Below are 14,113 nucleotides of genomic sequence, written 5' to 3'. Positions count from 1 at the left end.
ATATAGTTTTTTTCATCCTCGTATTAATATTGAAGGAATAGAACGGATTTTTGTCAATGAATAGATGTACCTTAAGTGTATTATTTGTTAAAACATTTTTATTTGACTTTTAATTAAACTGATTTCAAAAGGATATAAAGAAGCACTAGATAAAAGATGTGAAAATGTTATATAAAGTATATTTACAAAATTTTAAAGATTTCAAATATCATGACAAAATGACATTAAATCTTCCTGAGTAACTGGTCAACTATTAATAACTTGATCACTAAACTCCATTAAGAAAATCTAATTTATCTCCAATGCAACTTCATTTAAAATTTAATCATTAATACAATAAAGGACAGTTGTCAGAAACTTAATGTTTGAAAATTGTGTAGGATACCGATTCTGTCACTGGTTTGTTTGTTATTAAGCACAAAGCTACAAAATGGATTTTTTTGTGCTGTACCCATTGCGAGTATCAAAATCTCGTTTTTAACACTATAAGCCCTCAGATTTATCGTTGAGCCGCCCAGAGGAAGGGGAGGAGGGAGGTTGCAATAAGAAAAATTAGAATAATGATAAATATCTTGAAAATATGACATAAATATGTATTAGTGTTCAACAACACAGTAATGTATGCATAAGTGAATTAAGCTAAACTGTTATACTTTTTGTCGACTACTGTTCCGACTGTTCTCCCAATATCATTTTACACGATAGTCTTCAACTTAACGCATGTTTTTGTTATGTCGTGACTTGGTAAACGTAAAACAGACTCGGCTAAACAAATTTCACAAATTTTTTATTGGCAAAATACAGGTAAATTAAGTTATCCTGTACGTTACTGCAAAATTCACTGTTAAATACAAACAGGTTATAAAAAAAAGTCGTTTGTTTGTTTGATTTTTTTACACAACAAAGCCACATGGGCCATCTGCTGTGTCCACCGCTGGAAATCGAACTCCGGAATTTAGCGTTATAAGTTCGTAGACCTACCGCTGTCCTACCGGGGAACTACGAGCAGTTATAACATAAGAAAATATTCTTCAGTGTTTTCTTGCATATTTCATGTTTCTGAATATACAACTTTGATAAATAAAGGAAAACACACAATTCACGCAAAATTATTTAGGACAGCAGTAAGTCTACGGACATATAACACTAAAACCGGGGATCGATTCACCGCGGTGGATACAGCAGATTGTCCAATGTGGCTTTGCTCTATAACAAACCAACCTTATAATCACATAGCAACTAGTTAAATGTAAAACCTTCTTAACGAATGTTAACAGAACGTGTTTCACGTACATCTATTGACATAACGTATTAATGACATACTTAGACAGCCCGCTAAAAGTTCGTTGAAGTCCATTCAGAAAAAAAATTCTATGACAACAATGTCAGAAGTTCCATAAGTTATTTTCATTTGATTTTACACTCAATTATTTAAAAAATTAAAATTTAAAACAACTCATATCTGCATAAGTTGCAAAACGGTTAAAACATTTATACAGACATAAAAAATACTCGTACTGACCTCTGACCCCCTCTTCTCTGTCATCTGTATAGCACTTATAGACTAAAAATAAGTTTGATGCATAAATCCTTCTAGCAACAAGATTAAAAATTAAATAAAATTAACTGTTACATCAGACTTATGTTAGTTCCAGTATAAAAAAATAGCAACCTGGATTCTTCAAATAATACATGCATACAACAGTTTGTTACAAAAACTCCCTCTGTTGCAATTTAACTCAACCACAACTTAATAAATTTAAGAATAGCTCAACAAACACTTCTTTAACTAAAATATTATTTTGCACATGAATCTTTCTAGGATAATGGTTCAAACACAACCAGTTATTTTGTTTCAATGTAGCTACCTTAAGATTCAAGATGAAATAAATATGTTTTTACTGACACTTTTATCTAATCTCAGAACGTAACCAACATATTTTTACTCTATTTTACTTTTCCAACAACATGACCTTACTTTTAGGAGAAGTCTTGTAAATGTGATCTCTTAAGTTAAATTTAAACAATTTGTAGAACGCATATTTTAAAGGCAGAAAAAAGTATTTTTGTGGGCTTATCTGTTCATCCAAAAACATAACTCCCCCTTTTTTAAATACGTTTAACAAAAACATGACAAAAAAACATTGTAAGTCCAGAGGAAATGATGAACATCGTCAACCAATCTTATAATAAAGAGATTAAGGATTAATTGTAATCGTTCCTTTGCTTTCTTCTCCTTCGTGTAAACATCAGGAAGTTTTGAAACGTATTCTTCGTCTGAGATTTTAGATTCAGATCTGTAAACCACAGGTAATAAGGTATTAATCTATCTAGGAAAACTCGAAGCCTTGAGTTACGCTATAAAACATGGGTAACAAAGACTGCAGGTTAATCTACAGAACACAGATAACACAGAATTCAAGTTAATCTATAAATTGTGGATAACAGGGAATTGTGGTTACTCTAGAAAACACAAGTATAAAGGACTCCAGGCTAATATATACAACTTGTTAATCTATAAAACACGAATAACAAGGAGTTCGGGTCAATCTACAAAATATAAATAACAAGGGCCTTGGGTTAATCTCTAAAACACAGAAAGTCAAATAGTTCAGTTTAATCTAAAAATGTCACATAACAGATTTTGTGTTAATCTACAAAGATAAATGACACAGACTTTCTGTTGGTATAAAAACACAGATAACAAGGACTTTCATGTTAATTTACAAAACATAGATAGCATGAACTTCAGATTAATCTATAAACACAGATAACATGAATTTTGGGTTAACTTACAAAACATAAAACAAAGTTAAATTTAATATATTTGATGATACAAAGTCAGAGCTGGCATTTAACTCAGACTAATATGTCTTACAATGAATAATGGCCTTTTCAAAGTTAAATTTTCAAATTTTCAACGGATACTTTGATGATACGTTAAATTTAACACCAATTTAAGTGTGGGGAAATTTTCATATCTAATTGTTAGATCCATTTCAATATAACTAGCATTTAGGTGTTACGTACCATAAAAATTCACGTATTTTTTGCTTATACATGAGAAGCTCTGTAGCCATAACAAACAGGGTAACTTGAAGTTTGGGCCTTTTGCAGCCTTGTAATTATCGTGTAGGGCTGCACCTAAAGGTACGTAGCTCAAACCATGATATGCTGATGAAGACGTTTCTCACTTTCAGCTATGGAAACGTTATAACTGTGACAGTCAATCCCACTATCTGGTTACCAGTGGCCATTTAAGCGACGTGTGCTGCTATCTGGTAGCTCTCTCTCCTGTCAGTGCTTTAAAAGTATATATAATTATTCTTGAACTATGGGGTCTCTGACCTGATAGTTTAACCCATGTGTTCCGTAAGGTGCGTTTTATTCAAAATACCAAATATCATGTAGCTTGAAGCTGCTTTTTTTATTTAATTGAAGTGGGTTAACAAAAAACATCCCAACCAAACTTTTTATAACCTTCTTTTACTTCTTGCCAAATAAAAGTGTCGTCGTAACCCGATTTCTTAGCGACTTTATTAATTGTTAAGATTCTGTTTGCATATTACTTTAATAATATATCTATCACAACAACCTTATTTCCTCAAAAACTTATGGAACTCCAAAAAAAAATAATGTTCTTTCAGCCACATGATTTCGGAACCACCATGTGTATACAACTTTGATTAAAAATATTATCCTGCTACAAAACAAAATATAATATACTTCAGTTTTTGCTTCTAGAGACACAATATAGCCCCAATACATTCATTGAAGCATTTATTAGTATTTCGAACATACTGTTCGAACAAGATTTGTTTTCTAAAGTTTCACTGAAGTCCGCACCATTTCCAAAATGTCAATGTAATTTGAATTTCTTTGCTCAATAAAAGATGAACCTTAGATTTCTCAATGATAACCACGCCTGAAAAGAAATTGGGGAAAGTACAAAACCCATTCATCAAAGTGATTTAACTCCTTGAAAAAGCTAATTTCTGGTATAAATGAAATTATGTTTTTAACAAAAGATGTGAGTTAATATTTTGAGGCAATATATTTTACTTTAACTCACCTGAATCGTTCAGCTGATTTCGCGAGATCCTACACTCCAGTGCACCAAGTGTACATATGCTGAAAATATGGAGCATTTAGTGTTAACGAAACCAAATCATCAATAATACTGTAAAACCGTTTATACTGAGAAAAACAAAGGACTTTTAATAACGAATCGTATCGGAAATGAAAAACTAAAAACATTATCGTCTCAAAAAACTAACTAAAAGGGAAATATTTATTAATAACAAATATTTAAAATATAAAAGCTGGTAAAATTGATATTCATAAAGCACAATAAAAAGAATTTTACAAAATATTGTATATCTCATTAATATAACAAATTCATGGATAGGTAACCGAGGAAGTATTTAAGAGTAGTACTCTCTCATGTAATATTAGAAGTTTTTTAAAGAAAAACGAAACTAAGGAGAAGTTCGAACCTGCGACTTTCTATTCGATAAACTGACCTGCAGGTTCGAGACTTGCCCAGTCTTAGTTTTTACCTCTTCAGATTAATTCTGACTTCAATAGGTAAAGCAACTCGTCTTAGTTTTTACTTCTTCAGATTAATTCTGACTTCAGTGGGTAAAGCAGCTCGTGTTAGTTTTTACTTCTTCAGATTAATTCTGACTTCAATGGGTAAAGCAGCTCGTGTTAGTTTTTACTTCTTCAGATTAATTCTGACTTCAGTGGGTAAAGCAGCTCGTGTTAGTTTTTACTTCTTCAGATTAATTCTGACTTCAATAGGTAAAGCAACTCACCAACCAACTATGTAAGGTCGTTTCTGTAATTCTTGAAGCTGGTCATACTTCTCCTTGGATAAAGAACACCCACCAGGTAGGATAACTAAAATGCAAATAACAGAGATTCTTTAACAAGAGATCTTTCTGTGGATGTTTTTTTTTGTTTGTATTTTCATATATGTATTCCAGTACTTCGTTTTTCCTGAATTGCCATGCAGTTTTGAACAAGTTGAACATACAACGTATCTTTCTGGAAAGTAAATATAAAAAATTAATAATTATATAAATTATTTAGAATATTAAATACAAAGATACAGAAAACAAAAGTGCAAAAACAGAAGAAACCTGAACTGCAATTACAGTTTGATCTTGTCACAAAAAGACTACAGGTCTTAGTGATACGTATTGCAAAGCGTATATGTAAAGGTTTGGTTTGTTTTGAATTTCGCACAAAGCTACACAAGGGCTATCTGCGCTAGCTGTCCGTAATTTAGCAGTGAAAGACTAGAGAGAAGGCAGCTAGTCATCACTGCCAACTCTTCGGCTGTTCTTTTACCAACGAATGTGTAAAGATAGCAAACAATGTAATTAGTGCATTCTTTTTATACCTCTTTAAACTTATTGTCCATAGGAAAGATGGTTACTTCATCTATCCAAAAAAGAGCAAAAATAAGTTTTTCGTGCCATTTAAAATACCACACAGTATCTTGAACTATGAAGACGAAAGATAAAGTGTTAATAAAAAAGTGTTTTCTATAATACGAATCTAAAAAAATTGTTTATCACGTTTAAAAAATCAAACGTGCCAACTTAAATTACGTGGAACAAAATTACGACCTTCGTGAGTACACTGCAGGAGAAATGGGCAATTTTAGGTAAGATTATAACTGGCAGTTAACAGGTGAAATAGGACAATTTATTTCACTACTGGATAAGACATGGTGCAAGTGACTGGAACATCGACATATCCTTGCAATGATTCTCTACTGCCATAATATTAATAAAATTAGATTGGACGATAAACCCTAAAACAAGGTTGCCGTCTGGCGGCATCATATGTCAAAGTAATTTCATAATACTAAAAATAAGACCTTAATATTAGATATAATTATATTTTTAACGCTACATTATGTGTTCGTCATATCCATTGATGATAACGCGTTTCTCTTAATATAGAGCTCATCAGGCCGGCTGAGATACACAGTGGTCGAAACATTATCTATAATGCTAGGAAATATAGTAGGTTTAAAAGTAACATCTTATGATAAGTATGATTAATTATAACTATGCTTCGCCAGTTAAGAAAAGGCGTTCACGCCTTAATAATATATATTTTTGTTTGTTTGATGAATTTCACGCAGAACTACTTGGGGGTTATCTGCACTAGCCCTTCATCATTTTGAAGTGATATAATAGAGGAAAGGCAGCTAGTCAACACTACCCGTCACTGACTCTTAGGCTACTCTTTTACCAACGAATAGTGGGATTGACCGTCACATTATAAGGTCTCCACGGCTGAAAGGGTGTGCATGTTCTGAGATGGATTTGAACCCGCGACCGACAGATGGCGAGTCGAGCGTCCTAACCACCAGGTCACATTAGGCCCTATAACCAAATAAGAGGTTGTTTTTTTTGTTTTTTTCAAATTATTAATAGCTTTGGAAACCAAGCAAATCGAGGAACGCAACTAAAATAATGATAAATTACATACTTATTCTTACATACGTAAATATTATACAATTAAGGATAACTGTTTAAAAGACAAATTAGGAGAATTGAAGTTATAATGATATCGTTATAATCCTTTTTGTAATATAAAACAGTTAAACGACAGAAAGCGTATACTGAGAACTTTCTATTGGTTATCAAATAAATACCGTCGCAGTTAGAGATATTATCAATAACCTTTTGCCATATTAGGAAATATAGATTATATCAGTACTTAATCGATGCTCGTGGTGGGCAGAGCACAAATAGCCTATTGTGTGGGTTCGTGCTTAAAATACACCAATCAATGTCTAAGATGTCGAGGAAATTCATTTATATAAAACACGTAACAAATCAATAACTTTTAACGCAATTGGTTAAAATAAGAATTAATGTCTATCTTTGCAAGACATCAGGTAATCTCTTCGTTCAAAGCTTAATATTATGTCAGTAGGTGTCAAAAAATATAATCAATGCAGCTATAACATTTGCAGATATATCTAGGACATATCCCGAGGGATTCCCTGATGAACCAGAGGTAAGTTTACGGACATAAAACGTTAGAAATCTGGGGTTTGATACCACGCGGTAGACAGAGTATAGAAAGTCCATTGTGTAGGTTTGCACTAACAAAACAAAAACAATACCTTGAGGGCCACCACTATTTTATGCTTTTGGTTTGAATGTTGCAGTTTTAAGGTAAACGATATTTTTAAAAGGTTTTAAATTGTGAGATGAACCAGCTAAAAGATTCGTTCTTCCATTTACACGAGTTTCACTCGTTTATTATTATATGTTCTTACCCGTTTCTTTTCCAGCTTTTTCGAGGTAAGTTTTGCCATCATCACTAACACTTGATTCTGTTAAAAAATACAGGAAACATTTTACGTTATCGCCACAACTTATTTTTATAGCATAAGTAGTCCAACATTTTTTTCCTAATGTAATAACCTTTCAACGCGACCTATATTTTGAATATTACCCCTTAAAGCGCAAAGGTAATATAATTTTATATATAAAAAATTAATGCATAATAGTTATTTAATAAATGTCGACTTTTTTAGAGACTACAAAAATACGAGAGAGAGTCACCCCCAAATGTCACAGGCACACAAACTCCAAGGTTTGGCACTCCCTCTAGAGGATCTTCGATGTACTGAATACGACAAACATAGTTAGCAGGACAATCCAAGGAAACGCTTGGGGGCGGTAGCGGTGACGTACTACAAACTTTTACTGAAAAGTTCCAGAGAAATTGGTAAATTAAAACAAATAATCAATGTTTAATGATAAATTGTTTTTTCTAATAAGTTTAGATTTTAAAATTTTATGTATTTTAAGTTACATATCGTTAAGCCTTAAACACAGCAATTTATTAATACTTGTTTCGAACGCTTTTATTCAAGATTTTACATTTTTACGTGGACGATTTGACAGTATAGAATACAAAACTATTACCATATTTAGGTAGTTTTGATTTTTACAAAAGACTAAAAATTAATGAAAAATTATCATCTTTGTTTTAATACGGTACTAGAAAAGTAAAGTAAATATGACCTCAATTACTATTTTAAAATTCTGCTATAACATGAATTATATAATCCCAGTATCAGGATCCAAGATTAAAAGAGTTAGAAAACAATTTTTATTTTATCAATTTCATATCTTTATTTTCCCAATTTGTTGCTTTAAAGTAAATTAAGCAATTACGATAGTAAGTTTTTATAGTATTAAATAATTTCTTGGCTTATGATCTAAAAATTAAAAAATAAAATACCCAAAGAAACAAGGATTAATAATTTTCATCTCTCTGTACAGATTCAAACTCGCCTCCAATATTTTTAATCGAATTCAATATGATGACGCCACATACCTTCTGGAGAGGAAAAGTCGCTCATGTTTCGAAGATTGTCTGAAAAATAATGAAATATCTTGAAATGCCAATCAACAGTGGTTGATTATTCAACAAAACAACTAAATCTAAAAGTGTTATATCAGTAAAAGAATTGCCTCGGATTAAATCGGCTCAACAATACCCAATCCAAAAGAATCTAAATCTCAAGCAAAAATTTATAACATGTGAAACATACCTTAAGTTAGTTATTAATGATATAATTCTTTACTTTATATCAAACTAAATAAGTTACTCTTGCACGATAATTATCAAATGCACAGTTGAAAGTCACTCTCTGATATGATGACTAATTGTTTACCTGCATAGGAAATAAATGATCTAAAAGTAAGCCCAGATTTTTTATGGTGTGGTTTTAGCTGAAAAAAAAGATATAATCACAGCTATAGATATGCACATAGTTATTTACAGAGCATCACTGATTGAAGCAGGGTGGGATGAGGCGGGATGCCATCCCACTTCTTTTCGGAAGGGCCTAAAACCATCCCACGACCTTTGAGTAGACTGTAATCTTCTCAGAAGGAAAAGATTCAATAGACGATGCAATAAATATTTACGGCGGCAGGAGCTGGGAAGATAAACTATATTTTATTTCTTAAAATGTCGTGTAAGGGTGAGGCAGGAATGAGACAAAGTAGTACACGATGAAAGGAATGAACCCTCTCACTACCGGCTCGGTCAGTGTGACCGAGTTCGTAACCACAAAGTAGCCATCAGAGTTTCCATACCATAACTCGTTGCATTATACATAGGTTTATACTTACTTTTATTGTTTTATTTTTTGAATCAAGTCCAACTAATTAATCTTGCCACACAAGTTGTAAATCACTTGGCGAACGTTGCATATAGAATTACATAATGCACGAGCTACTTGCGAGTATACCTCGTAAAGAATTATGATTATTATCATTATCCTACCTAATCTAAACTAATAGGTTTCTAATTTTTTCATTTTACTTACATATATAATAAAAAAATAATACACATGAAAAACAAAAAATGTAGTACTCAGCTTCAACAATTTCACAAACCACCCTGCTTTCTCTTCCTACTTACTTTAAGCACTGCATAGCAGACACCTACCAGGGTAAATGGGAATAGCTGAAACCCCTTTTGGTTCTTCTTGCCAATCAATCACTGCAAGAAAAGAGCAAGTACAATACGATTATTTATCTATTTTTTGCACTAATTTAATTTTGAAACTTTGTATATTTTATGACAGTTAGTTTCCCTACAGGCTTAAGTAATTTACTATAAACTATAAACTTGTCAGTAAGTCTGAAGGCTTATAACGCTAAAAATCGGGTTTGATATACGCAGTTAGTAGAGCACAGACGGTCTATTGTGTAACTTTGCGCTTAACAACAAACAAGAAAGACTTCACAGCGTTTGTAATGATGCGAAGAAGCACTTGATAAACCCCACTGGGCTATAAACCGATTTTCAGTACGTTGCTAAAACAAATATTAACGCTTTAAGTCTGCAAACCCCAATTTGTGGTATGATTTTAATATTTGACTTAAATAAACTAAACATGAAAAAATTGCCAAACAGGCATTAATTAAAGTACATCCAATGTTTTTGTTATTGTTGGTTTTTTCAATTTAGTATTTTGTATTTTAAACCCCAATGGCACCTTATGTGCCACAAGAACTAAACATCAAAGTCTGAAATCACAAGATTCAGGCATAGTTGTCCCTAACTTTGAACTAAAACACCCCGTCCCACCAAACATGCTCGCCCTTTCAGCCATGGGAGCGTTATAATGTGACGGTCAATCCCACTATTCGTTGGTTTGGTTTGTTAGGAATTTTGCGCAAAGCTACACGAGGGCTATCTGCGCTAGCGGTACGTGACACCACAGCTGAATGTTCTAGTTCCGTAAGTAACTAGGGCGAGAAGAACTTGGTGGCTCCCTTGACTGATTTTCTTTATTAAGAATATGCTCAATATGCACACAAAATCTGAAAAATCTATACATTAACTAAGGGGTAGAAAACACATGGTACGCTTACATACCACAAACGTGCAAGCCACAGGCTGATTACACTGAAAACAAAGCTACTCATATGATAGTATAAAGATATAGTCAACCGTAAGCTAGAATGGAATGAGAAAAATTAGAAACTAAAGAATTTTTAAAGCAGCTTTTTCTATACCAGCAAATTATGAAATTTTTCTACACAAAAATAATATGTCATTTATTAAGAATAGAGATATTTACTCTTTGGTGAGAGAAGAATAAATTATCCTATAAAACATGTACCTTAATTAGCCAAACATGCAAACTAGATACAAAGTCTGTCAACAATAACTGAAGCTACCAAAACATTATTATTTCGTGTATATGAGGGACACAAGTATTATTTAACATATTTGGTTCTTACACTCATAATAAATGAGTATCGATGACCAGGTGGATGTGTTGGTACAGAGTTAGGCGAAAGAAGGTACGGACGGTCGGACAGACTAATAAAGAATACATTACCAGGTGGAGGTGGTATCTTATGTTGACAGCTGAATACACAGCCATTGAAACAACACTTGAAATCTGGATCTGGACAGTCTTCATGACTGCTGCATAGCGTCTGAGAACAGTAGACTCTCGCAATTGGAAGAACCGGAGTTGGACAATCACGTAGCGAAGGATCTTTTAAAAGCTGAGTCATGTGTTCTCTCAACCCCTCCTAGAATCAAAATATAACAAGGTTTCAATAACACAGGCCTGCGATGGTTTTAGTGTCTTGAAAATTTTACATGTTCTACAGTAATTCCTGTACGCTGAATTCGAAAGTGATATATATTTTTTTCCATCACGTACAGGTTTTTCACGAAACGTCATAACGCAATACATGAAAGAAAGACCACAACACGTAGTTTTGAGACTAAAAGATGCAGATTTCATTTAAAAAATTAGGATGAATGAGGATGCATATTCGTTTGACATCAATGTTCTTCCCTTTTCTTCTGTTTATTTGTATTTTTGTTAACAAACTGAAACATAATAATATAAAATGTTCATTCTGGTAAACGAAATAATAAGATTTTTTCTTCTTCCCGATTTGAAAAACATACTTACGTGATCGAAAAACTGAATATTATTTTCGAAATCTGCGTAGCTGAATTATGGAAAACCCGTTATTAAAAACAAAACAACTTTTATTAAGTTTAAATTCGCAGGCATGTTTAATCAAACTGTGGTGCAGCATAGACCAATTGATACAACACTTCCCGTACTTTATCTTATTAACAAAAAATGTTTATAATGATAAGTTGATATAAATATATCTACATTTATATATTAGCGTATGGCTTAATTAAACTGGAAAGTTTTCCTGAAATTTAAGCTAACAGTCCGTGAAACGAAATAAGACTTCATTAATCCTTGAGGCACCTCAGCTCCGGAGAAGATAGTTCAAACTAACACTTTTTAGAAGTGAGAAAACAAATGCGAGAAGTGACAAGAGATGTATATGTGTTTCCACGTTTTTTTGGTCTTAGCTATTTTCAATCGACTTTACTTCTTTGTCAAACGATTTTGCTCATCCAAGTGGGGGGAGGGAGGATCTTTTTCATCAGTAGTAATAACTGATTAAACTCTGTTAAGTAGTTGAATAAACGACCAGTATTTAAATCGAATAGGGGGTGTCAAATGACCGTTAATTATTCATATAATAACTTAAAAACGCATGTTCCCCACCAACTGGCCACTTCCATGAAACTTTCCAATTTAAAAAATAGCGAAACAGTTGTTGATTACTCATACACAAAAAACATATACATACATATGTATGCATATAGTTAAACATAGTTTTATTCAAGGTCCTCATAAGGAAATTCTTCAACCATCCACTATTTTTTAGATATTTTTAAGAATGAGACAAAATAAATACAACTGGGATTACATTGTTATTGGATGTACACTCTCCTATGAGAAGACGTAAAATTAATTGCATTTTATAATTTAATTTTCACATTATTAAAAAAAAAGGGCAGACTTCTTCCTTTCCTATAGTACGTTTTTGAAGTACTTGTGTTGAATTGTTCAATTTACACACAAAGTTCATAAGTACATAATACGTTTTGCATAGCTTGATGGTTAGGGCGCTCGACTCGCAATCTGCGGATCACGGGTTCGAATCCCCGTCACTGAATATGCTCACCCTTTCAGCCATAAGGCGTCGTAATGTGACGGTCAATCCCACTATTCGTTGCTAAAAGAGTAGCTCAAGAATTGGCCGAGGGTAGTGTTGACTAGCTGCCTTCTTTCTAGACTCTGGAGAATCACTTCTAAATTAGGGACGGCTAGCGTAAATAGTCCTCGTGTAGCTTTGCACGAAATTCAAAAACTTTAAAAAAAATTATATGTGTGAGCTGCACTCAGAAATATCGCTCAGGAAGCGTTCCTGCATATTAAGCAAGAAAATTACTCTGAACCGGAAACGTATAAACTAATATAAAAAAAAATAATATTATCAATTAGGCTTAACGTCCTCTTTTTGTTCTGTTGGTTAACTGAATGTGGAACAAAATAAAATAAGAAATGTCGTACTATAAAAATTTTCAAATGATCGTTTTTAAAAGCAACACGTGATCAAAAAATTTATACTTAATCATTTATTGAAGGGTATTATGTGATTACAACATATCTGTGTTTTATTAGGTCGTCGGGAAATTAATGTTTTTTTAGATGAAAAAACCCGAACAACTTATACATCAAACAAAACATTTACAAAATGAAATAGTCTCCATTCTTATCGATGATGCTTTTCCATCTTACAATCAGGTTGTTAATGTCCTGATTAAAGAAATCACTTTGCTTTGAAGCAAAAAACATGTCGATGTCCTCTTTAACACCTTTCACATTTCCATACGTTTTCCCATTAAGATGGTGATGCAGCGAACGAAAAAGATGGTGATGTGATGGTGCCATATCTGGAGAATATGGTGGGTGGGAGAGAACTTACGAACCCAACTCCATAATCTTGTGCTGCGTCAAAGGTGCCACACGTGGACGTGCATTGTCGTAGAGAAGAAGAACCTCTTTCTGATTGACGGGTGAAGGGCTTGATTTAAACGTTCCATTTGCTGACTATAGATTTTTGCATTGACAGTTCGCTGTGGATTGAGGAGTTCGAAATGAATTACTCCTTTGATGTCCCACTAAATGCAAAGCATCACTTTCTGTGGATGGAGTCCAAGTTTTGGAGTCGGAAGATATTTTTTGTCTAGGAGTGAGCCATTGTTTTTGGCGTTTAATATTCGCATAGAGAATCTGTTTTTTCGTCACCAATGACAATTCTGTCCAAAAATGGTTCGCGCGCATTACGCACCAGAAGCAACGTTCACACGTTTGAAACGATGATCATCAGAGAGTTCGTGAGGCACCCAAGCACTGTCTTTGTGAGGTTTTCCAATATAACTTAAATGTTTACGTATTGTTTTATGATAAACATGCAATTTCAGGGCCATTTCACGAGTGTGTTGTCTTGAGTTAGACTCAACAAGCGTCTTCAGAGCATCAATATCAATTCCAACATGTTGGCCTCTGCCATCACAGTTTTTAAGGCTAAAGTCACCTGAATGAAATCTGTTGAACCATCATTGACACTTACGAACGTTCAAAACATTTCCATAAACTTCTTTGATATACTTTGTGGCTACAGAGGCGTTGTTTTCCTTCTTGTATTCAAAC

The 14,113-nt window shown here is 33.2% G+C and overlaps 1 protein-coding gene across 3 annotated transcripts in view; it reads right to left on the bottom strand.

Moving 5' to 3' along the window:
• Window positions 1-770: 770 nt before the first annotated feature.
• Window positions 771-14,113, bottom strand: part of LOC111085438 (WAP four-disulfide core domain protein 1-like) — a 46,422-nt gene continuing 33,079 nt past the window's right edge. For 2 of the 3 annotated variants that reach the window (XM_022383981.1, XM_022383983.1), the window contains exons 2-9: window positions 10,907-11,105; window positions 9,502-9,555; window positions 8,380-8,418; window positions 7,599-7,742; window positions 7,310-7,366; window positions 4,818-4,902; window positions 4,073-4,131; window positions 771-2,297 (exon numbers count right to left, since the gene is read on the bottom strand). In XM_022383981.1, the coding sequence (XP_022239689.1) occupies window positions 2,206-2,297; window positions 4,073-4,131; window positions 4,818-4,902; window positions 7,310-7,366; window positions 7,599-7,742; window positions 8,380-8,418; window positions 9,502-9,555; window positions 10,907-11,105 (729 nt within the window). In that variant the 3' untranslated portion in view covers window positions 771-2,205. The other variant, XM_022383982.1, reaches the window with a different exon arrangement.

The sequence above is a fragment of the Limulus polyphemus genome, unplaced genomic scaffold, assembly GCF_000517525.1.
Source record: "Limulus polyphemus unplaced genomic scaffold, Limulus_polyphemus-2.1.2 Scaffold390, whole genome shotgun sequence".
In the NCBI taxonomy this organism is placed as follows: domain Eukaryota; kingdom Metazoa; phylum Arthropoda; class Merostomata; order Xiphosura; family Limulidae; genus Limulus; species Limulus polyphemus.
The sequence above is the reverse complement of the archived record's forward strand: the minus strand, read 5'-3'. Positions and strand labels throughout refer to the sequence as shown.